This window comes from Anas platyrhynchos, chromosome 3 (assembly GCF_047663525.1).
Source record: "Anas platyrhynchos isolate ZD024472 breed Pekin duck chromosome 3, IASCAAS_PekinDuck_T2T, whole genome shotgun sequence".
In the NCBI taxonomy this organism is placed as follows: Eukaryota; Metazoa; Chordata; class Aves; order Anseriformes; family Anatidae; genus Anas; species Anas platyrhynchos.
The window spans coordinates 59,641,732-59,665,876 of NC_092589.1; the positions used below are offsets into that span (position 1 = coordinate 59,641,732).

Below are 24,145 nucleotides of genomic sequence, written 5' to 3' on the forward strand. Positions count from 1 at the left end.
GTTTGCACACAGGATCTCAGCTGTTTTCCTGTTGCACCAAGCAGAGCAAACAGAGATGAGAGGGACAGCAGCTGAGCTTACACGGCTTTGTGGAGAATCCATAATCATGCATGCACTCTCTGCATCTGAAAGTAAAGACTTTTCAAAGTATTTTGCACATGTAAAAGACACGTAAAAGACTGCACAAAACACAAACCAACTAAAGGGTGCATACAGGAAAGCTGGGGAGGGACTCTCCATCAGGGAGTGTCATGATACGACAAGGAATAATGGCTTTAAAATTAAAAAAAAAAAAAAGTAGATTTAGATTAGATATGAGGAAGTTGTTTGCTCAGAGGGCGGTGAGGCACTGGAACAGGTTGCCCAGAAAAGTGGATGTCCCATCCTTGGAGGTGTTCAGGTTGGGCAAGGCCCTGGGCAACCTGGTCTAGTGGGTGAAACCCCTGTACAGGACAGGGCAGCTGGAATTAGTTGGTTTTCCAGATCCCTTCCAGCCCAAACCATTCTGTGATTCTATGAAACTCACCCACTCGATAACTGCAAGAGCTGTGGGGATGGGCAGCATAGAGCAGCATACTGCTTGCTTACCCACTGCCGCTTTCCCCATGCAGCAACTTTCTCCCCACACAACGGAGTATTTTTGTCTGCCAAGGATTAGCAGTAAGCTAGAAAACCTTCAAAATGGCTTTTTTTCCCCTCTCCTCTCTTGGAGGGATCTAAAGAACCTAAGATTTCTGTGAGCAGAAATAATCACAACCTAGAGTTGCTGCACCCCTCTTGGTGAAGACTGCATGAAAGCATTCAGGGAGCTCCACACCCACCTCTTCCAGAAGTCTAGGGAAAAAATACAAAGCATATTACATTGCCATGTTGCTAGAGTTGAACAAGGTGGAATATTATTCATGGCTTTCTGTGCACAATCTGGTCCTTGAACAAAATCTGATGCAAGCAAGTGAGCATTTGTCTCTTAAAGATCTGTGAGAAAAATTCAAGACAATACCAAAAATTGCAATTAAAAGGCAATGAGTTTGGAAACTAGCTGGAAAACCAACCCGTGCTTACTGTGTGTTTATGTGCTCTTTCCCTTGTCAAACTGAAGAAGCTTTACATATGCCTTAAACTGCATTCCTCACTTCCATTCTTTGATGGAGCTGGGAGTGATGAGGAATTGCAGCAGCACTGGTTTGCTTTAGCCACTCCTCCTTACACTAAGGGGAGGGACATCAAGGGGCAGGAAGGGTTGGAGGTTACAGCAAACTGTTGAGGAAGTTCAGCAGTATGGGAAGTAAACTGTGATTGCCACACAGAAGCAAAATATTACTACTTTGTGCTTCATTGAATATGTCATGCTCAGTTTGCTTACAAACCTGTTATGAAGCCAGACTACTTACACATCCAACTCTTGGAAATAATTTTGCCACGTGATTCAGTCAAAGAATGCCCATTCTTTGGAGTGAGGAGCAGTAACAAAGAAAGAACATTCTATCTCACTGGCATGCTGCCTGTGCAGTCATTTAACTATGATGCTTATAGAAATTCAGTTTGCCTTCATTTCCGATTGCAAATAAAGAGAGAATCAACCACTGCAATAATTATATAAATCGAAGTATGTGCTTTTATTTTATACTTTCATGGCACGTTTAGATTTGTAAACATTAAGACACCAGTTCTATTTCTTCATATATTGAAAATAACCATCAAGTACATTTAGGAGTATTACCTGAGATTTAAAAAAAAAAAAAAAAAAAAAAGAACTGGCATTTTTTACCTTAATTGTGTACAGTACTGTTTTAGGAAGAATTACAAAAGGGAATGTTTTTCCAAAATAGGATCATTTCCTTTCAACTATAAAGACATAGAAAATACATCAAAAACACTATAGAATGATCAGCCTGATTCAGAGGATGTTGCAAGTCATTGTCTCAAACAACCCAATTAGCAAACAACTGAAATGCAGATTGCATCAGTCCTGCAGTAGTACGATATCAACATTGTCATGAACACCTTGTAAAAGCAGTTCTCCTTGATAAGTCACAATCTTTCGTCGTTTTGCAGCCTTAAGAGTTCCCACTAGGGCTTCAAAGAGGTTGGCACACTTTTCATCAGCGAAGAGCACACCAAATTTCACGCTCACTTGTCCATCAGCATCTAAATCAAAGACAAAACATGAAAGCACATGCAGATACTCTTTCAGTTAAGAGGTGACTGGGGGAACAGAAGTGATAGGCAGTCAGAGTGCTGAAGGTAAGCCCCATAGTATTTCCCAGCTGCCAGTAACCTAACTTCACTTCCACGAGGTTTGACTTCATAATGGGAAACATACTACGAATGCTGATGATTAATGGTAGACAAAGGTCCTGCCTGTCAAGACTTTCCTTTCCCGCCCGCCTCAGAGATTTGTATCAAGGAACATATCTGCTATGTTTATGTTATGAAAGACTGATGTCTTTCTGGAGCCTATGAACAATGCAGGCTATCAAACTTCCTTGAAGCATAAGAAGGAAAATTGTCTTGAATACCTAAAATGTTTAAATACTTTTTTTTCCCCCACCTATTAATATTTAAGTTTCCTTATGAAGAAGGTATAATGGGAAGTCATTTATCACACAAAGAAAGAATTTTAAAAGGTTAGCTAGGTTTTTCTTAAGCAGCAAACTCTTAAACAGTCATATCAAGTACAAGATTTATGTATCAGGTTTTGAAAAAGAAATGCAATTAAATGAAATTGCATCAGAATTTAAATATGTGAGCAGGTCCTACATCCACAAATTGCACAAATACTTGTAAAGAAAGTGGGGCTTTAACAATGAAAAGCAATCTTAAGATAAAAATCTATATTCTAAAGAAGTTTAAGCAAAGTTAGGGACTATAACTCCTGGATTAGAGTTTCAGGCATACAGATCAATTTCCTCTAAATAACACTGAGATGAATATAACTGAAGAACACAACTTTCGAAAAACAGAAGTTACAAAGGAAGGAGGTGAAATATAAAGGTGTCATTTCTTTGAAGACTGCAGCAAGTATCTTTGTCTAAAAAAGGTAATTTTAAATTTGTCTAAAAATGTAGTGGGGGCAGGATTTCAGGTCTGCTTCCTCTCTGCTGCAAAGGCTTAGATGTTTAACTACACAACAGGACTGCTTTAAGGGATAGGACACAGGGAGCACCGCACAATCTAGCAATAAATATATATGGAATATATATTTTCAGGTTACCTGAACCTGCTTAACTAAATTTGCCAGGTTCACAACAGGTTGGTATAACATGATTACATTTGCATGTTCAGAGGTATACAATACTTACTTCTGGTTCCCAGTCGCCGAATTTCCTCAACTAAGAGGGTAATTTCATGTTCCACGTTCATTGTGGTCTAGAACATAAAATAAATTTGTAGCAAAGTTATTAGTAGACCTGTAAATACTTTGCACATGTTCATCTTGGCCTGTTCTCTGTTCATCAGGAGTATCACAATATTTTGTAAATCCCAGTTAGCCCAGAGGCACATAATTAGAGGATCTTCTGACATTTTAACCTTGAAAGGATAAAGAGCCTTCACATCCCTACGTCTGTGGAGAAATGGATAGAAGCTACCACCTTGGTACCTTCTATACACAAACACAAGGAACTCATCTCAAAAAAAAGGGGGGGGGAAGGGAAGAGAAGAAGGAGAAGGTGTTTTTATGTGTTCTTGCTTGGTTTGGCTTTTAAAGCGCTTAGGCCAATCATTATCTCAGGCAGCCACAAAAACAAAGCATCCTGCTAACACCACAGGTCTTCAGGGTCCTTGCAACTTTCTGTCAACACCCACAATAAAAAGGGAGCATCTTCCTTTATGTTTCCCTCTGGGATATAGGATGAATGGTAGGTGAGTGGCCTTGGTTTGCATGTGCATTTAAACCCCACCACAGCTTTCCACTCATGAGACAGCCCAGACATCCAGCTGGTTACAGCAGGTCTGTGCATGCCGTGCCTGAAAGGACAGCATCTGCCACACGTCTGCTACTGATACCAAAATCCAACCAGAAACAAGCCAGGGAAGTGTCCTAAGGCAGCCAGTACACATCTCCTTTCATATAGATCCCAAGAAGCAAAACTTATCTCATGCACCTCTGCTCTGAAAGTTCCCCCAGTGTGCATCAATGCCTTCCGTCACTTCAGCCACATGCAGCTTGGTAGATAGCAGCACTACAGTCACAGGAAGTACTATTTGGCTACAACACATCCCAGATTAACAACCGCAGGCACCTAAAAAGCTGTTTCGTGATGCAGTATAAAAAGCAGCACCAACACGATGCGGAACTCCTTCAGCAAATGTGGGCATCGAAGGAAGGACACGAAACCGTGCCCCACGGGGAAAGCAAAGCATCAAATGCAGCTTCTGCTGGTGCTGGCACACAGGCTGGAACAAAAGCTACAGGGAGCCACCCTTGAAGCTCAGCGCTGTCCAAAAGAGTCTCAGAGTTGTGAGCAGAGCGACCACAGCAATTGTTCAAGAAACAGCATTTCTGCACAGATCTGGTTAAGTAAACGGTGTTAAAAATTAGCATCCGGATGCATCACAAGCCCTTCCTGACAGGAGGGCTCCCCTGCTTTCCCTTTTTATTGAGCTAAAGTAGGTAGCGGGGGCATAGCTCCACCTCCTGACCCTTCACCAATTGGCCTGAGACAAAGAGGTTGACAGAGGCTGAACTTCAGATCCCAAACTCACTTTAAAAAAAAAAAAAATCATTTTACATGCAAAATTAAGCGGGCTTACTACTAGCAGGGGTTTCAGACCCAGCCTCACCCCTCAGTTTCCCCCCTAACCCACCCTCAGCACGAACACCCAAGTGGCTGTGAACAAACTAACGCCCAGCACCGCGACCAGCACCGCGCTGCCCCTGCCATCACCTCCCCAGCGCCTGCTTTCAACCCTCCCGGCTACACAAATTCCGCAGTTTATCTGCGTGAGGTGAAGGCGAGGCGCCGCCACTCACCCGCCCGCCACCGCTGTCTACCCCCGGAAGGCGCAGGCCGAGGCGCAGGGGGCCGGCTGAGGGCGGTGGCTGCGGTGCCTCGCTCCGCCCGGCCGGAGGGAACGGGGCCGCCCCGCCTCGCCGCCTCCCCGCCCCGCCCCGCCTCGCCCCCCCGCCCCCGGCCGAGCGCCTCAGCGCCCTCCCGCGAGGAGCCGGCGCTAGGGCGGTGTGGATCGGCCCCGGTTCCCAGTCAGTTCCCAACACGTCAGTAACTCCTCCTGCTCCTGCTCACAACGTAGAAGAGTTGGAAAAAGACCTTCAGGATCTGCAAGTCCGACCATCACCACAAAATCCACCATTAAAACACATCCCTTAGTGCCGCGTCCACACATCTCTAAAATACTTCCACGGATAGGGACTCCACCGCTCCCCTGGGCAGCCTGCCCCAATTTTGGACCACCCTCTCCGTGAAGAAATTCTTGTGTCCAACCTAAACATCCATCCCCTGGTGCAACGTGAGACTGTGTCCTCACAGCCTGACACTTGTCACCTGAGAAAAGAGACCAACAGCCTCCTCACTGCAGCCTCCTTTCAGGTAGCTGTAGAGAATGATGAGGTCTCCTCTCAGCCTTCTCTTCTCCAGATAAACAATGCTGGTTCCTTCAGTCACCCCTCGTAAGCCTTGTTCTATAGCCCCATCACCAGCTTTGGTGCTCTTCTCTACACACGCTTGAGCACCTCAATGTCCTTCTTGTAGTGAGGGGCCCAAAACTGAACGCAGTACTCGAGGTGGTGCCTCAGCAGAACAGAGAACAGGGGGACAATCACTTCCCTAGTCCTGCTGGCCACACCATTTCTGATACAGGCCAAGGTACTGTCGTGGTTCCGCTCGAGTGGGCAGCCGAGCTCCACCACAGCCGCTCTCTCACTCCCCCTCCTCAAAGAGGAATGGGGAGAAAATATGTGAAAGGGGCTCAAGGATTGAGATAAGGACGAGAAAATCACGCAATAATTAGTGTAACGGGCAAACCAGACTCAGCATAAGAAGACAGATAGTAAGATTTATTGCTCATTACTAACAAGCTAGAGAAGTGAGAAACAAAGGAAAGAAACCAAAAGCACCTCCCCCCCCATCCACCCTCTTCCACCTCCTCCCCCGAGCGGCGCAGGGGAACGGGGGAATGGGGGTTATGGTCAGTCTACAGCACTTCTTCTCTGCCGCTCCTTCTCGGTCACTCTCGTCCCCTGTGCTGTGGGGTCCCACCCACGGGATGCAGTCCTTGACGAACTGATCCGGCGTGGGCTTCCCACAGGCAGCAGCTCTTCCAGAACTGCTCCAGATATGGGTCCGTACCACGGGGTCCATCCCTCAGGAGAAAACTGCTCCAACCTGGCTCCCCCACGGGCAGCAGCTCCTGCCAGATCACCTGCTCCTGCGTGGTCTCCTTTCCACGGGCTACAGGTCCGGCCCAGAATCTGCTCCGGCAGGGGTCTTCCACAGGCGGCAGCCTCCGTCGGTGCAGGGCCACCTGCTCCACCGTGGTCTCCTCCACGGGCTGCAGCGTGGAACCCTGCTCCACCGTGGTACTCCATGGGCTGCAGGGGGACATCCTGCTTCACCATGGTCCTCACCACAGGCCACAGGGGACTTCTGCTCCGGCGCCTGGAGCACCTCTCCCCCTCCTTCTACACTGACCTTGGCACCTGCAAGGCTGTTTCTCACTCCCTTAACTCTCCCAGCTGCTGTGTGGCGCAGCAGTTTTTTCCCTGTCTTAAATATGCTCTCACAGAGGCGCAAAACAACATCGCTTTTTGGCTCAGATCTGGAAAACAATGGGGCCCTTCCCAAACATGGGGCGGCTTCTAGATCTTTCTCACAGAAACCACCCCTATGGCCCCCTGCTACCAAAGCCTTGCCACGTAAACCCACTACAGGTACCATTGGCCTTCTTGCCCACCTGTACACACTGCTGGCTTATGTTCAAGCAGCTGTCAACCAGCACCCTCAGGTCATTTTCTGCTGGGCAACTTCCCAGCCACCCTTCCACAAGCCCATATCACTGCACTGGGTTGTTATGACCCAAGTGCAGGACTCGGCATATAGCCTTGTTGAGCTGCATACACTTGGCCTTGGCCCATCAATCCAGTCTATTCCAGTCCCTCTGTGGAGCCCTTCTACTGCCAAGCAGATGACCACTCCCACCCAATTTGGTATCGTCTGCAAATTACTGAGGGTGCACTCAATCCCCTCATCAAGATCGTTGATAAAAATATTAGGCAAAACTGGCCCCAATACTGAGCCATGGGGAATACAACTTGTGACTGGCCTCCAACTGGATTTAGCTCCATTTACAGCTCTTTGGGCCTGGTATGATGCATTGTGTCCCTTCAGTCACTTTCTGTTATTGCACCATACTCTCCATTGCACCCCAGGTGACACCATACCAAACAGTTCTCTTTTCCAAGAAAACTAATGAACAAGGTTAACATAATTTACCTTTCATTAAGTCATGTTGCGTTTTCATCTGATTGTTCATTCAGCTCTACCCTGTAGACAGAATGTAGTTTGGTTTGCTACTGCTGTTGTCATTCTTTGCATCCTTTTCAGCTCGTAGAAATATGTATATCTTCTCCCAGGGACACAGGCATTAAAACTGAGAGCAGCACAAAATCCTCCAGAGCACCGAGACCACCACTACCAGCTTCCTGGCCAGCAGCCTGACTCACAGCAAATCTCTTCTGAAAATGCCCAGGCACTACCATCCCAGCTCTTCATCTTACTACCATCTCACCTCTTCAACAGGCACGGCTGCCCCCAGAGCAGAGCAGGTGTAAGAGGCTACTTCCAGTCCCCATAGTTCACATCGTCATGCACCATCTTCTAAAGGCAAAACTGAGACCCTCTCTCAGGCTGTGAGCTGTGCAGCTAGGTCTGGTCCATCACTATGCTGTACAAGGATGAATGAATTGCTAAAGGCATCTTAAACCACTACAGAAGCTCAGCTAGGGTTCATTTGGCAGAATCCGCAGTTAGATTAATTGATTTATACAGTGGAAATGATACCATGAAGATCCATTTTCATCACTCTAGGGATGTATAAGAGACCACACCCCTTCTTTTTCATTTTTTTAAATGTCAGTGTTTTTATTAAAATATTAACCTTTCGTAATAAAAATCGTAATTTAAACGTACTAGAATTTCTGATTATTAAAAAAATGCTGCTTTCTGCACAAGGAGCTATAATATTCATCAGGTGATAGCTGCAGAATATATAATCAGAAACAGATTAGCCATATTTAACACCTGTAAGCGGTGCTCTTTCCAAAAAAAAACAAACCCTGATAGTTGGAAAAAAAATAAGTTAAAGGCTACATTCCCAGGTCTATAATGAAATTAATTATATTTAAGCCTGTCTGAATTGAATCAAAAGAAAGGAGAGAATCCTCTAAAAAGTGTAGCATCTAAAGAGCACTGTAACTATGCATATCCTGGCATATGTACTTGGCATATGCACACACTGCTCACTGCTTTTCTTATGATCGTCATTTTGTTGGCCAACACAATATTAAATACTATAGCAAAATGGACAGAACTCTAAGGAAAATATAAGATAAATCTATTAAAATAGAATTTAATTAGCACTTCAGTAAGTATGGGAAATGCTCCAGTTATGTAGTAGTATAGAATAAAAGTGTTAATTTTATGTTTTGACTTTTAACAAAATGTTTTCAGTTGTATCACATAAGTACTCTAGATTCCTTAGTCATCAGAACAGCATTACATTTGCACAAATAATGTAGGACTTTGTTTTGAGGAAGGTAATCATTAGTATGGATGATTTATGTTTGATTGAGCAATAGTTTGGGACATTTCATGCCAAAGTTGTTATTATTATTATGAAATCTATGTTAGAAAATCTTCTCTAAATCTGTTTTGAATCACAGTTCCTGATTTATGAGAAGTATACCAACTACATATCTGAAAAAGACCAAAAAAAAAAAAAAAAAAAAAAAAAAGGACGTACACATTTTTTCTTTTTCTTTTTTCCTTTTTTTTAAAATCTGAATTCTGTCTTTTGTAAAGAAACAATGTCATGTACCCAAGTATTAGCCCTAAGGAAGATAACAGGAGACTATCAAAGCATAGTCTGCTTTCACTACTTTTTTTTTTTGGCCCTTTGTTGTCATGTGATGTTAGAAAAATTCTAGGTAAATCAAAAATCAAAACTAACTGTTATCATGACAATGAAGGCAACAGTGATCTACCAAAGTATGAAAATGAGCTGGGCAGCATAGGGACTAAAGGGCTGGTATGTCCTTACAGGAGCAGCAGCAGAGAGCAGGAAATGTGAAAATTGTGAAGATGGTGATTTTCTGTTTTTCCATTCCCATGAAATGATACTTAAACAAACAAAAAACCAAACCTGTGTAAAATAGTCCTTTACAAGCACACAGGGCAGGTATGGAGATAGTGCTCATACATATTTCATATCATTGGTTAAGGTCATCATCATATTCATGATTCAAATTCCTCTTCCTATACTTACCATGAGTGGTCCCCAAAAGTCATGAGATTCCACCTTAACACAGACTACTCTAATTTGACCTTTATTAGCATCTCATTGCACTGTTTCTGTCCTCCCAGATTTACAATTCTACATCAAGGCAGCCCAAACCAGGAATTATGCAACACAAGGTTTAAAGCGCAGCTTGAGAAAACCAGAGCAGACGCACTGATCTGATCAAGCAATCAGTTTAACCCAGTGTTTTGCCTCCAGCAGCGACCAAGTGCAGGCATTTGGCAAAAGAATATAGTAAATGAAAACTATCGGTTGATCCCCTGGTTTCCCTCCAGGCTCCTGGCACTTACTGGATTAGGTTAGGGATTTCCTGAGCTAAAGGTTATAACCTAATCATCTCATTTCAAAGCCAGAGGTGGATATTTGTCTGTGAATTTGTCTAATTCCTTAAACTTAAACTTTCATTTCATGTCATCCTATGACAATCATTGCTTAATTAATTTATGGAACTATGTGAAAAAGCAGTTCTTCTTGCATATTTTTATGTTCCTTCCTGAGAACTCAGTAAGTGGTTCCAATTTCCTATGTTGTAAGCAAGGAATTATTTCATCTCCATCTTTTTCCATCAGGGTCATGACTATAGCTCTCCCACTGCTCATCTTATTTTCAAGCTGAAGAATCTTAGTTTTAATTTCTCGAAAGCTGAATGCCTTCCCATGTTGGTGACCCTTGTTGTTGTTCTTTATAATTCTACACATCATTCCTTGTTCTTATTTGAGATTGAATTACTAGAATTGTTAGCATTATTCAGTGTGTGGGTAAAGCATACGCAATGGCATAATGATGCTTTCTATTTTGTCCTCAGTCCTAACAATTTCCAACATCTTACTTGCCTTTCCGAAAACTGCTGAGCACTGTGCACGGTGATTTCACAAACTATTTGCAAAGTGGTAGCAATTAATTGTTCTGTTACAGATAATTAGGATTGTTCCCTCCACCCCCGCATATTACTTTGTGTTTTTCAATAAAACAACCATTGGCTGTTTTACTGTATGATCTGAAATAGGACACACACACGTTGTCATGTTTTTAACTGTCATCAATAACAACTTTGAACACAGATTCAAGCAGAGATCCTGCTAAAAGTACTTTCTCCCGCAGGAAAGTTGGCCACCAGCTCTATGTCTGTCTCCTCCTACCTTTGAGGTAGTTACTGATCCTGAATGCAGCCTGTCTTCTTATCCCATGAGAAATTAGTTTTGCAAAAGTGTTTAGTGTTTGCAGTAAACATGTTGTAAACGTGCTGTTTAACAGGTTTCTCCCAAGACAGGCAGCACAGGCTCGGCTTGAAAAAGGCGTGTAAAAGAGTTACAAGGTCATTTGCTAGGTAATGGCCATATTGTCAGTTTTCCAGCATATTTTAGATAAATAACTACCTTTATGATAGATAAACTATGCAGTTCTTGCTTTGTACAATACTGTTCTCTTGAGTTTTTGTTGCATTATATAATGTGCTTGTGAATAGGCAGACACATGCACCACAAGCACACATGGAGGTCTCTGCTGAGAGAGAAACATGTTCTCTAGAAAACGTTCTAAGATCTGACCCTGTGATCAGCAGATTTTACCACTAGAAGAGATCATCTTATCTGCCCTCTTACATAACCCAGGTCTCACTTTGTTCTTTCAACGGGTTTTTGTTTGACTTGTTGATTCAGTAGACACATGAATTCCTGTCGCACGTACCTGCACAATCCCTTTGCTGTCACATCAGCAACTCACACCAGTACAAGATGCCAGAAATTCCTTTTACTGTCTCCAAATCTGGACAAAAATGACAGTGTTGTGATTCAACCAGGAGTGTGCGTCTTAGCCCAGTCCCGTCACGTATCTATGCAGCTGGCCTGCCGTGAGTCACTTCTCAACATGGGTGTGCCATGCTCTGCAACCCAGTGTAGGGTTGTGACTCAACCTAAAGTAGTAAAGCTACTTCAGCCCTGGCTAAAATATGTCTTTAAAAATATGTCTTTGCATGATTTAAAGATTTCAAGTGGCAGAGGACTGACTACATTCCTAATTCCCATGGACTTTGCAACACCACAGAATAAAATAAAATACCTTTTCCTTGAACAAGACAGGGTCACTGGCTGCATTAAGAAACATAAAATCACAGCAGCTCAGTGCTGGCATAGAAATCTGAGGGGAGTAAACAATAATCAGGGAGTATGGTTGTTTTTAGAGACAGTCAGAACAACTATATTGTTTGAGACAAGCCATTCAACCAGGAAAATAGCGCTGTATTCTCTTATCAACTCTGTACCCAAAGCATCTCCATCATTCTTGGTCCAGTCATTAGTCGTACTTGGCCATTCTCTCTGTCTTAAGTCAGCAGTTGTTTCAAGGGAGAAAATATTTTTTCCAAAACAAAGAACTTAGTTTTGTAAAACCTTACACGAATTTTCCTGTAAAGCCATGTCTTAAAAAATTAATTGTATGGATTCTTGTCTTTGCTTTTTGTGAGGACAAAAACCAAAGCAAAACAAAACAAAAATGTTCTCTTTTTTTCTTTTGATGAGCTGAAAAAGTAACCTAGCAAAACATAAGCATTTCTTTCAGTGTAAAAGTAAATGTGACGGGCCAGCCTCAGAACAAGACAGACTATAAATACAGACACAGTTACTGCTGACAGTCTTGGCACCTGAATGAGCACTTCCATGGAATTAAATGGAGTGATTCACTTACACTGTTATTCACCTGTGTCTGCCTGTGATGGAGGCCTTATTTCAGAAATGGCCTCAGGGCATCATCCCCTCCTTGTTATCCACTAGATGCCTCAAACAATGCAATGCCTCTTCTCCCTAGATTAAGCATGCTAATCTTTACTACAGCTGAGCAGAAAAGGGGAGGAGTACTTAAAATTCTTGATGTAAATGACTGAAATGACTTGCCCTACAGCTAACCCGAGAGTAAACCTCTGCATAATGACAGAAATATGCTACATCAGTACAGCCTAAAAGACTGCACTCATAACGTTGACTGTCAAAAGAAGTATGGGATGACCTTAATCATATGTCTGATAGTAGTTACGTGAGAACCTTAGGACCAAACTCAAAACCTGTCTAAACACACACAAGGTCAGAATTAGTGCAGGATTCATGTTGAGCTTGGGTGATGCTTTTCCATATAAGAGGCTGTGAAACAAAGAAGATGTGCAGTGATGTGTTTTTTGGAGAGTATCAAAAAGTGTTTGGGGACAGTTTACACAGAGAAAAACTATATAAAAAGCTGATTGTGTTTCATGTTTTATGGTATTCTTTGCTATAACAATGAATATTTGTGAAAGAGAGGAACATGAAGACTAATTACTTTCTCAGATTCGTTTCATCAAAGTATCTCTTGTAGCAAGGAAACAGCACTACATCTCTTAATTTCCACATAGAATGGTAGCAGATGAGTCATCTAGTCCCTCTGTACTCCTGTTTAGTATGCATCACACAAAAACAAAAAGCAACAACAAAAGCCCCCTCTCCTTCCCTCTACACATATACATTCACATACTGACATTTTGGGGACTTTTCCAGAAAACCAACAAAACTGGCTTTACATAAGGTTGTCAACTAATGGTAGCAGAGATGACAGCTACATTAATAGGGAATTACTATTCACATCCCCTTCAAATACAGCTCTAGGTATAATATCTCTATTTATTAGTTTCATATAAATTTCCTTCCTAAAGCTCAAGTGTTTATAATGACTCATGACAGAAGGACATCAAATCTTCTCCTGAAGGAAATCTTACTGCAATAGTGCTGTGAATTGACATTTGTCAGAAAACATTAATTTAACATATGAAATGTTGTCAATGCAAAGCTTGCTATGTTAATTTTTTTTCAGTGGAATGTCAAGACCTCCTACTGGCCATGAAAGCATGTCAGTGGACTAATGACAGTTAATTATCATTTAATGCAATGATCCTGTTTTATACGCATTATTTTTAGGAATAAAACCTGTAACTTTGCTACTCCACATTCAAGTTTCTCATCTCAAAAACTTGCTTAAGGTGCAAGATACTGGATCATTTGACTCCAATAATCTTTGCAATTAGATTGTATTTACCCTATATTTTGAACTCAAGTACACTTGACTTAAAGTCAAAGTCAAGGAGCACTTTATTGGTTCCTGCTTATGGAGAAGTGTGTTCTTAAAATGCAGTTTTCTGGTTTTAAGATTCAATACCAGCTCTGAAATTCAAATTAGGTTCAAATTCTTAACTGTTCAAACTTTATTAATTTCATTGTCACTGCAGCTGCAAGCCTTTTGATCCTCCATCATCTGATGCTGTTTGAAACTACAACACAAAGACTCCAAATGCTGACAGTCTCACCTATGGAGCTGATGTTCTAGGAGGAATTTCTGTCAAGGTGCAGGAGGTCAAACTGTCTGCTGATTTCAAATGGTAGACAACTATCTACTAGGGAAGTACTATGACAACACCAAATTAATTTACACTGTTGAACATACCATAGAGGTTGATTGCAAACTGATGCGTCAGTTTTCTCCTGCATCTACAATTTATAATCTTGCATGAATTTTCCATCTGCTGCATTATTTGTAATTGTGAATCCAAAACTTCTGGGATAAATCTTACCATTTTTTTTCTCTAGAGGAGTTTTTTTTTCAAGCATCTCCAATGCATTGGAGAAGATTAGATTTAAAAACATAGTTAAGAAAATTAAGTGTAACTACCTTCTTGTTTGGCTCATAGATACCCTACCATAATTGTTACATGTATATAAGTGCTTCTCAATAAATGCTTCTCAGGGTGTTGTGATGTAATATTTTGAAGCAAATATCTGTTCTTTGTCACACAAATGTACAATGGACACAAATGAATAGGACAAATGCATCCCACTTTCCCTATTTTTAGTCAAGAAAAAGAGACAAGCTGTGTTATACACAGAAACGCATTTTCTCTCTATTTCTCTTGGATTCTCCAGCATATTACTCCATTTAAAAAGTCCATTTTGAATTTAAGGGAGCCTTATGAAATAAAGTGTCATGAAATTGTACTTCTGATGGCCTCCGATTTTGGCAGAAACAGTATGGGGTTGGAGGGCTGTTGATGATTCTGGAAACTACGTATGTGAGTATCTGTGCACAAAAAAAAAAAAAGGCACATAAATAACTGTAATTAAGGTTATATATAGAATTGGGGTAGGAATAGAAACATCCCTAGTATTAGATCAGGCTTTTAAATTGTACTACTTGTGCATAGACCTACATTAGTAGCCATAGTAGAAAGTAAAATGTCTATTTTAAGTTAGTTACCTGACTCTGTGAATATATGGTTATGTCATATAGTAAAGAAGAAAGATAAGGGTCTCACCTATTGAAGAGCACTACTGTGGAGAGAGTTTCAGTAAACAGCTTGGAGCTGTTTTCTTACTTTTTGATAGCTAAAGGCACATGGATGAAAAAACAGTTCTTTGTTCAGAGTAGTAGGTTAAGAGACATATAACTCATAATGCCATAACTGAAGTACCAAGACTGCATTATAGTAGACCCCATTCTCTTGTTTACCCAAAGATTCCTAAAGCAAATGCACAAATTATCCTCAGCATTAACGGCTTCTCAAAATAGCAAATAGTCATCAATAAAGACTTGGTATGCCTGTTAATTAGTTACTATAACAGAGAGTATTTCTATCACAGAGGAAGGCGAACAGAAGGTGGTAAGCCTAGTACCTCACCAGAAGTAGACTCTTTTTCATTCGCTCACTTTCTGAGGAATACACATCCTTTATTTCATTACTGGGAAATACAGTTTGTACACGTTCCCAAGCTAAAAACTAACCGCAAAAGCTATTTTTCTCACAGGTCAGATGTGAGGAAACAGAACCATTTCACTTCCTTCAACATCCCTATATAAAGAGAAGAGGAAAGTGGGACCAGACCTATTGTTCTTACAGCTTCCTGTCTCCTTTTTGACTCTGCCTCATTTGAAAAAGCAGGGCTCTGCTGCTTAGAGTGCATCATCTCCACTTAGGGTATTCGGATATTTAATAATATATAAATGGCTCTTGTACAACACAAACAATATCAGTAGAGTCTTCGTTTGATAAAAAGGCTGTTTGTCAAAGGTAGCTGCTGCCTCTGTTTTGCTTTCATATAAAATATTGTAGCTTTTCAATCACAACTCATTCAAAATGAGTTTTATCTCTTCCAAGAGAGTAAGATGAAAATGTACAAATATATAATCTGCCCCTCAAGAAACTTTGCTTTTTTTTTTTTTCCCCTCAGTATTTTTTTCTGATTCTTCAGTTGTTTGAGTGGCTGGAGTACAATAATCAAATATAAAGAGGGAAAAGGTCTGAGTTATGAAGTACATTTGGCCCACTGTTGGCTGCCCTCAGCCTGGGCTGTTTGGCCAGGGTCACACCAATTCTCATTGGAATGAGCTGGGAAATGGTAGAAGAGCTTTCTGCTCTTGCCCAGCTAGGAGCTGTAGCTGGAGATCTGTGGAAGCTAGCATGAGCTCACAGCTCCCCACAGGCCCTGTGTGCTGTCCAGTGCTAGTTCTTCTGTCTGTACAAGATCCTCCTCAAAATAACTGCCCTCAGCTTTTACTTTTTGATATCTGAGGCATTTTTAAGAGGTCTATAAAAACAAGCAGTATCCAGACATTTTCCAGAGCTGGCTATGGCTAGGAAGAGCTAGTATATCTCCCTGTGTGTTGGGAGCTGATATGCTGATATGTTCTAGATTACCATCTCAGCCAGACAACAGCAGTGGTTGGATTCCTGTAAAGGATCAGCCTTGCCTTGTAGCACTGCAGTTGTCTGATCTGCTGTGGAGCACAGAATAGACACCAGCTCAGGACCCAGCCTTTCAATCAGAGAGGCAACAACACGTTCTAATCCCTTCCAAATGAGAATTGTTTCCTCTGTAAAATAGCCAAACCGCCCTTAGCATGAAAGAAAAGGCACTTTGGAAGAGGAATGATGCAAAGAGCTGCTTTTCTTCACCTCTTAATTCACCTTCCAGAAGAGGGAGATGCATTCATGTGCTCAGGGCAGACTCCCTCCTCTGTCACAGACAAATCCTGTCAATGGACCTTGGTGGGAAGCACACATGCGGACATGCACAACTTGGCAGTTATATGAAAAAAATGTGAGGATAGCAAAAGATGCAATTTTTTTTTCTTTATTTATACATCTATATCCATTCCTTCCTGTCGGTTCCTAATATTCTCCTTCTATGATTAATTGCAAGAACTGTACAATTTGAACCTTTTCCTAGGAGGCACAGGCAGAAACGAAGTACTTGGCAATAATTCCTCTTCAATTCAGACAGCCTTAGCACTGTGTAGATTTAGCACCCGTTCTACCAAATATAGCCCTCCGAAAATGACTGGAACAGAACATGATGTTTCAAAAATAAAGAAATGCAATTTCTTTAAAAACATTCAAATGTGTGGTAATTAAGTGTATATCCACTCTGATCAAATAATAGGTTCAGTTCAAAGAACATTTCTTGATTTCACATTACATACAGGATTGTCATTAGCATTTGCTAACTGAGTCAGGTTTAGCAGGAAGTTATGATGGTAAGAGCATTGCTTTAGGAATTATTTATAAAGGAAAACTTCATCTTTCTTCCCTGACGTCTTGAGAAATTCAATGCAAAGGGAAGTTTCAGTTCTGTTTATGTTCTATATACTTTGCTGTGTGAAGAAATGAGTCTGTAAAATATATGAAAGAGAGAGACCTTCAATTATTAGGCTCTTTCTTACAGTCACCACAGATGAAGCACACAGAATTCTTAATATTCCTCCTATATGCGACCCAAAGATCAGGCAAAAATCATTAATATCTGTGTTGTTTTTAACCAAAAAAGCAGATTTAAAAGCAAGTTGAGGCATTTTTCATCTAGAGGGCTTTAGTAAAAAGACACTGACTAGCTTATTGCTATCATAAGCAAATGTAAGACTTAGCAGAAGGTTCTTTTTTTATTTATCTTAACATATCAAGAGCAACCCACATCACTATGGAGAAAAAGGAAGGGTTTAAAATCATTGGAAAACTGGTATTAATGGAAAACAGCTCAAAGAACAGGCCCAGTCAAGTTTTGACCAAGAGGCAGAATCCCACTGTGAAATAACAAGCTGGTGAACCCAGAAGAGAGAAGGTACAAGGAGAAGATGAGTTGGAGTACAAATCCCAAGACTATAACACTATTAGCATATTGGAAGGTTGTGTTGCTAGTGGGAGGAAATAAAATGCAGAAGGAAAGGAGAAAGGGGGAAACTATCACCACTGAGTAACTGATTTTAACTGAAAATGGTTAAGAAAGAAAAAAAGTAAGATGGAAACTGAAACATAAGTGAAATGGAAAAGGAGCACTACAATTATGCATACAGTGAAAGCAGAGAGTAGGAAAAGGAAAGAGGGGTATATGTGTAATATAGGAAACAAATAAAGAGGTGAAATTTAGCTTTAGGCACTTCTTCCCACCTAGTAACCAATTTCTGAGAAATTCAGCAATGTGCCAGAAGCTTCCTGAAATAGCCATTAACAATCCTTGCCGATGGAGGTAATTATTTAAGGTAGGGAGGGATAACATCCTCTTCCATCAGCAAGCTGGAGTGCACTTCCACATTCGGGGGGAAGAGGAAAGAGAAAAAAGTAGGAGAACAATGGGAACTGCTTAAGAACCCAGACAGAGCTAAGACCAAGAAAAAAAAGATAGTGAAGGGGGTATAAGAATGCATTCAGACCAGCTGGAGCTTCAGTAATGTAAGCCCCAGCTAAGGGGACTTCAATACAAAGAAAGACATTGAGGGACAACAGAAGTAACCTGAATGTATGAAAGAAAAAGATTAAAACCTTATCAAACATCAATTTATCAATATATAATTTTATACAGAAGTATGTATGCTAGATAATACCATAAAGTACAAAGAAAAATTGAAGTATCTTACTCCTCCTGATGCTACTGAATTATAAATAGAGGCTGTATTTATAAAAGAGGATGTAGACACTGGCATGAATAATCTGTAAATAAATATGGCAACAAGACCAGATGGATTTTGAGTTAAATGCTGAAAGGCTTTCAGAGGAGTTTTAATTTCTCTAACAAGAAACTTATTTGATAGTTTAATGCGAGCAGAAGACATCCTCTCCTTTGGAAGAAACAATGATAGTTTTAAAATATAAAGAGAGGTGGGATTTGACCAGCTGCTCAAGCTTTTGTGGTCGAGGTAAATATGAAGGGACATTCTCCCTTCACTCATTCTCTGTCAGAGTTCCTCTCTGGAAGTGACCACACAGCTGTCCTGGGGTGAGGAAAAGTGCCCCCCAGCTTTTGAGGTGCAGGTACGAAATCTCAGGTAGAAATCTGCCCAAATCATAAAGGAGTAAAGGCTTTGCTTTTCCAGTATCTTCCACTTCAAAGTGTTTATTTTTCTCCTTATTTGGATGAAGGAGAAAAGGGGTTAATTTCTGAAATAAGTGAAACTTTTATAGGGGCTATTATAGATTTATACAAATTAAAAGCTCACTGGAGAGAGCAGGGAAAACTGAGCAAATGCAATGGCAAATGATATAGAAAAGGTATTACTCATCCTCCATTGTGGAAATTTACACAAAGAAATACTATGAAATACTCCACAGATAGTAGATGTCTCCAGCCAGGATCCTGTACATATTCCAATGGTGACACAACACGCTGGAGAGGCTGCTGAGAAAAAGCTATTATTTGCCCTTATGGGATGTGCCTGCACAGAGGTGCAGGAGGGACCAGAATGACCACTTTGTGGTGAGTAACAAAATTGCTCCAGATCCTCTTTGCTTGCTGAACACTCCTTGCAAAGGCACTCGCCTTGCACAGAAGGAAAAAATAACACCCCCGTGTTGGGACTGGCTGCTACATAGCTCTCTGTATGGAAAGAATTTTTTCATCCACCGACGAAAATTTCATAGTCTCAAATGTGGAACACCCTTTTGATGGAGAAACAACCACAGCAGGACTGGTAGAAGAGAGGGTAGGCTCTTTGGAATATGGATGCTATTTCATAGAAAGTAAAATAAGGGGCAGGTGTAACCTTACCATAAAGCAATGGTTTTTGCAATTGTCCAAATGGAAGGATTCAATTTCCATCAAGGATGGAAAGCGGTTACAAACTGTAACATACCTCCAGAAATGTACAAAAGTGTAGGTACAGATAGTTGTAAAGTGACAAATTTTGCATTAAAATGTAGCTTCTAGCCAAAGGAAAAAGGAAGGCTTTTAGAAAAGCAGAACGGGGCTTCCTCCATTTATAAATGTTAACGCCATTCTGAAAACATTCTTCTGTCTGGAAATAAAATATGCCACCTCCAAAAGCACCTTCTTTTTGAAAAGAGCAGACAGTAACAACAAAAACAACTCTGAAGTCAGAGGTGGCAAGTTTTTTTTAAACACCTCACATTCATTTCTAGCCTTAATCTACTCATCTTTTCACGGAAGGATCAGGATAGAACAAGTTTCTGTAGCTCCTGATGAGCTGTAAGTAAAGGAGTATATTGACAGAGATTGTAAAACCTGCTCCACAGCATTATGTATGTGAAAGAATTTAGAATGACAAATAACCTCAGGGTCATTTTAATAAACTTGGGGAACCAGGTGCGAGATGGAAAGTGAACCCCAATACATATTTTAAAAGGCTGGAATTTATTTAAAGTTGTTTTCATTTAAAAACATAGTATCTGGGCATATAATATGCTTTCCTGCGAGCAAAGGTAGTGCAGGAGTGCAGTTCTGATTCACTGCCATCAGAACTCAGAGATCAGAGGCCCTCATCAAAACCAGGTAGATCCTAGCCATTGCATTCCCACTGTACCTGGCAAAGACTAGACCCTGTATGTTTGAGATATGCTTATTTTTAGAAATGAGTCTCAACATGTGTAGCAACTAGTTTCTAGAAACCAGTACTAATTTCACAGCTGATAAAATATACGGAGATCTGAACAGTGTTTTAACTGGCACACTTCCCTTAAATGAGTAAAATATTACTTTTACATTTTTTCTTTTACATTCTTTTTAGTAGCAATGAACACATATATTTCTGGTCACATATCAAGATGTAAAGTATTCTTTTTCTAAAAGAAAAAGTTTTATTGATGTATATAATTTGGCTCTGATTATAAGAGTTTTGATGGTCAGCAAAATAACTTTGCGCTTCATTACATTAATTGGATCATTAGACTTGACCTTCCTATGACGATGATGATTTTCTCTGACTCTGATCCCTTAAAAGGATGATTGCTTCAGTACCAATATGTCATTTAATAGTTGATTCACACAGAAAACAAAATACGGTAAAATTAGGCACCAGGTGGGGAATGACTTAACTCTTAGCTGGTCAGGACTCTGAATTCTAAGAAGATATTTTAAAAAGAGAGAATGAAAGGTACAACACTTTAAAAGCCAAGAGAGTTCCTCCTCTTGCTATCTTTAAATCATAATTCAAGGCAGTTAATCAAGTTTTTCATGTATAATAGACTGATTTTTCTATATCAAAAATGAAAGTATTACTGATTATATATTTTGGTGGGGATTTTTCCATAAACCCCCTTCTTTGCATATCTAACATGAACACTGGGAAATGCTGTGATACAGATCTTCCCAAACCAAGAGAACTAATAATAGACATATGGTCTCATTGTGTAGGTTGGTTGCACTGAAAAGTGCAAATATGGAGAAAATAATCTAACTTACAAACATACTTTAATAGTATTTTCCTCAGCCCATTCTGTAGCAAACTGCGTACCGTCCAGCCAAACAAAGCAGGACAGAAATCCTCAGTGAGAATTCACCGAAATTATTATTATTTTTTTTTAATATCCGTAGTGCTGACTGTGACCTGATGGGAACAGGTAATGTTCTGAACAGCAAAACTCCCCTTGGACTGGAGATTAGCAAGCATCCAGTCTGGGGGAAAGGAGATCCTCCAGCCAAACACTGAAACACTGGACTGGGACTCTGAGGCAACAATGATTCCTTGGGAATTAGAAATTAGTTTGCTACATATCATTTCATTCTTATTCTTTCTGCTAAGTCTGTGAACTAGCACAAAGGTTATGGTATGAGAACTGGAAGTGAGATCCAACAACCTGTTCTCCAAATAGCTAAACAGCTTTAGAGTGGTGCTATACACAGTGAAAAGCACAGTATGTTCCACACACACACACACCTTGATGTGACGTATCATGGTTTTAGTGAAGTATACATTTATTAAACTTATTTTGGCATTGTCTGGATTTAGAGCTGTAGTAATAATACATTCTAGGGAATCTCCTCCCTCTGTTATTCTTTGTGGCTTGCACGTACTGTTGCAGCCAAGTAAACACCATTAATGTCAAAAGAGTGTTCTCAGTGCAAAAAATGCAAACAGTACAATAGGAACTCAATTAAAATAAGGTGTTCAGATTATTTTTAGACATAAAACTCGTGCAAAATTATTTTGGCACATACAACTATTTCAGTGTCCTTACTCTAGTTTATGATGAAGTTTATGGCCATATATACACATACACTAATATTTCAACATCAGTGCCCATGCTAGCACACAATCACTGAACTTGTAAGAAGCAAAGGCACTTGGAACCCAATCGTCTACTAATAAGTACTTTAAAAATCTCTTCTACAAACGTCTCTGTAAAACTAATAGGATTGCAGTGCGCAATTAGGCAGTGGAAGAAAGGTTATGTCTGTTGTACTACAGAGGTTCTGATGTCAGAGAAGCTCCAGTTAAGTGACCTACGCTGCTAAGTTGGCCTTATCTCAGCCTATACAATCATAATAACCAGATTTAATATCAAAAAGGTAATTATGTTTTCAGTGTAGCCTATATGGAGGAATTTTAAGTAAGTGGGAAATGTGAGGAATCTGAAATGTGAAGAATTTGTTAGTTTCAACATTACTGTCACTTGGGGTTGCAAGAACTCGATTATGATGCATTTTGGGGAAGATCTTTTATTATTTTAATGAAGGCAATTTATCGGAAGTTTTAGTTTGCAGCAGCAGGAGGATGATGTAGTAAGTACTTGAAACAGAGCGGAAGATGAGTCTGTGGTTTACGCTGCGAACAACACCACGTCGGGTTGACAGGGAGGAAGGACGAGGTGCTGAAGGGCAGGACGAAAGCCACCAACACCTCTCTGAAAGGACAAAAATGGCGGCGCCCCCTCCCCTCTCCTTCCCCTCCCCGCCTGCCTCCCGCCTCCCGCCCGCCGGGGGGCGCTGCGGCGCCGGGCCCGGCGCATCCGGGCCTGGGGGAAGCGGGGCGGTGCCCCTAAGCCCCGCCCACACCCCCCAGCTCCGCCCCTCCGGCCGGGCGCAGGCGCGGGGCGGGGGTGCGCGCAGGCGCGCCGCCGCGTGGGCGGGCCGGGGGGCGGTTGGCGGGGGCTCGGTGCGGGCGGCCGCTCGCGCGCGGCGGCGGCGGTTGGCGGGGGGCGCGCGGCGGCCGCGGGCGCTGAGGGAGGGGCAGGGCCCGGCCGGGCAGGGCAGGGCAGGGCAGGGCCGAGCCCAGCGGCCCCCTGCGCGCTCTCCGCTGCCCCCCCTCCGCCCGCCCGCCCCTCTCGCCGCCAGCCGGTGGATGCGGGGAGGCGGTGGCGGCGGTGCGCGGAGCCGGTGGGTAAGATGGAGGGCCTGACGCTGAGCGAGGCGGAGCAGCGCTACTACTGCGACCTGTTCGCGTACTGCGACACCGAGAGCACCAAGAAGGTGGCGTCCAACGGCCGCGTCCTCGAGCTCTTCCGCGCCGCGCAGCTGCCCAACGACGTGGTGATGCAGGTAGACCTGGCGGCCCCACGCCCGGCGGCGGAGCCCGGCACCGCCCCGGCGCTGCTGCCCGCGGGGGGACGGCCCCGGCCACTCCCTCCCCTTCCCTTCCCTCCGCCGGGCTCGGGCCGGGGGGCGCGGAGCCATTGTCCGGGGCCAGCCGGGAGGGGAGGGGAGGGGACGGCGCAGCCCTCGCAGCAGGCCCCGGGGTGAGGGAGGGCCCGGCGGTGGGGTCAGGCAGCTGCTGGGGGCGCTGGGCCTGCTGGTTTGGCCCCCAAAAGGGTCTGGGGGGTGTGGGGGAGGCCGGGCCCGCAGCCCGCCGGTGAGGAGCGAGGTGGGAGAGCGGCTGGGTTGTGGAGCAGTGTCTGTGCCCAGCAGGTATTAGCTGTGGTTATCAAAATGCTTCCAACAGTGAAAAACGGAGTGTTAGTAGTGACGTAAGTCCGCGCTTACAGTATGTACACACTGACCTGTAACGCTATTTCCTTGGCCAGGTAACATCTAAAAGGTGGTAGTAGTAGCACAGAGCTACCGGCATAGAGAAGTCTGCTCTGGTGTGCCTCTCATAATCACTTGAGGAAAGTATTCCTAGTGAACCATTCATACCAATACCTCTTTGCAATAGTTTGCGGCTTTTGGAGTACCCTGTGTTCAATACTTTGAAATTCATGTGTTATTTCGAGCCACCCTAAAAACTTCTTTCGGATATAGCTTTACCCACTGTCCATTCTGTCTTCCATGCAGAAGAGTGTCCTCCTCTTCCCAGTGAGATAAGGTGGCCTTCTAACAAAACACTATAAAGTTACCGTAGCCAGTAATACAGCACACAAGTTTCAGCCTTCAGCAGTTCA

At 42.3% G+C, this 24,145-nt stretch overlaps 2 protein-coding genes across 19 annotated transcripts in view; one reads left to right on the top strand and one right to left on the bottom strand.

Annotated features, from left to right (window-relative positions):
• Window positions 1–1,592: 1,592 nt before the first annotated feature.
• On the bottom strand, window positions 1,593–22,741 carry ABRACL (ABRA C-terminal like). 3 transcript variants are annotated; one of them, XM_072035968.1, is made up of 3 exons: window positions 22,738–22,741; window positions 3,303–3,369; window positions 1,593–2,148 (listed from the first exon to the last, which is right to left on the bottom strand). In XM_072035968.1, exons 2-3 carry the CDS (start codon window positions 3,361–3,363, stop codon window positions 1,964–1,966), a joined length of 246 nt encoding a protein of 81 aa, XP_071892069.1. In that variant the 5' UTR covers window positions 3,364–3,369; window positions 22,738–22,741; the 3' UTR covers window positions 1,593–1,963. The 3 variants fall into 3 exon arrangements, with proteins under 3 accessions (XP_071892069.1, XP_038033521.1, XP_038033520.1); XM_038177593.2 differs by lacking the exon at window positions 22,738–22,741 and adding an exon at window positions 4,976–5,098; XM_038177592.2 differs by lacking the exon at window positions 22,738–22,741 and adding an exon at window positions 4,107–4,230.
• A 137-nt stretch (window positions 22,742–22,878) lies between these two features.
• Window positions 22,879–24,145, top strand: part of REPS1 (RALBP1 associated Eps domain containing 1) — a 64,951-nt gene continuing 63,684 nt past the window's right edge. For 6 of the 16 annotated variants that reach the window (XM_038176537.2, XM_038176539.2, XM_038176538.2 and 3 more), the window contains exon 1: window positions 22,881–23,306. In XM_038176537.2, the coding sequence (XP_038032465.1) occupies window positions 23,154–23,306 (153 nt within the window). In that variant the 5' untranslated portion in view covers window positions 22,881–23,153. Of the gene's footprint in view, window positions 23,307–24,145 lie in introns of all 16 variants that reach the window. The other 10 variants (XM_038176540.2, XM_038176542.2, XM_038176541.2 and 7 more) reach the window with 4 other exon arrangements.

Excerpts from the sequence above, each read along its gene's own strand:
- ABRACL (XM_038177592.2), bottom strand. The coding sequence starts at position 4,136 with ATGCACACTGGGGGAACTTTCAGAGCAGAG. Across the intron at positions 3,370-4,106 it reads GGGGAACTTTCAGAGCAGAG|ACCACAATGAACGTGGAACA; the intron begins GTGCATGAGATA and ends TTTATGTTCTAG. Across the intron at positions 2,149-3,302 it reads TCGGCGACTGGGAACCAGAA|ATGCTGATGGACAAGTGAGC; the intron begins GTAAGTATTGTA and ends TCTTTGATTTAG.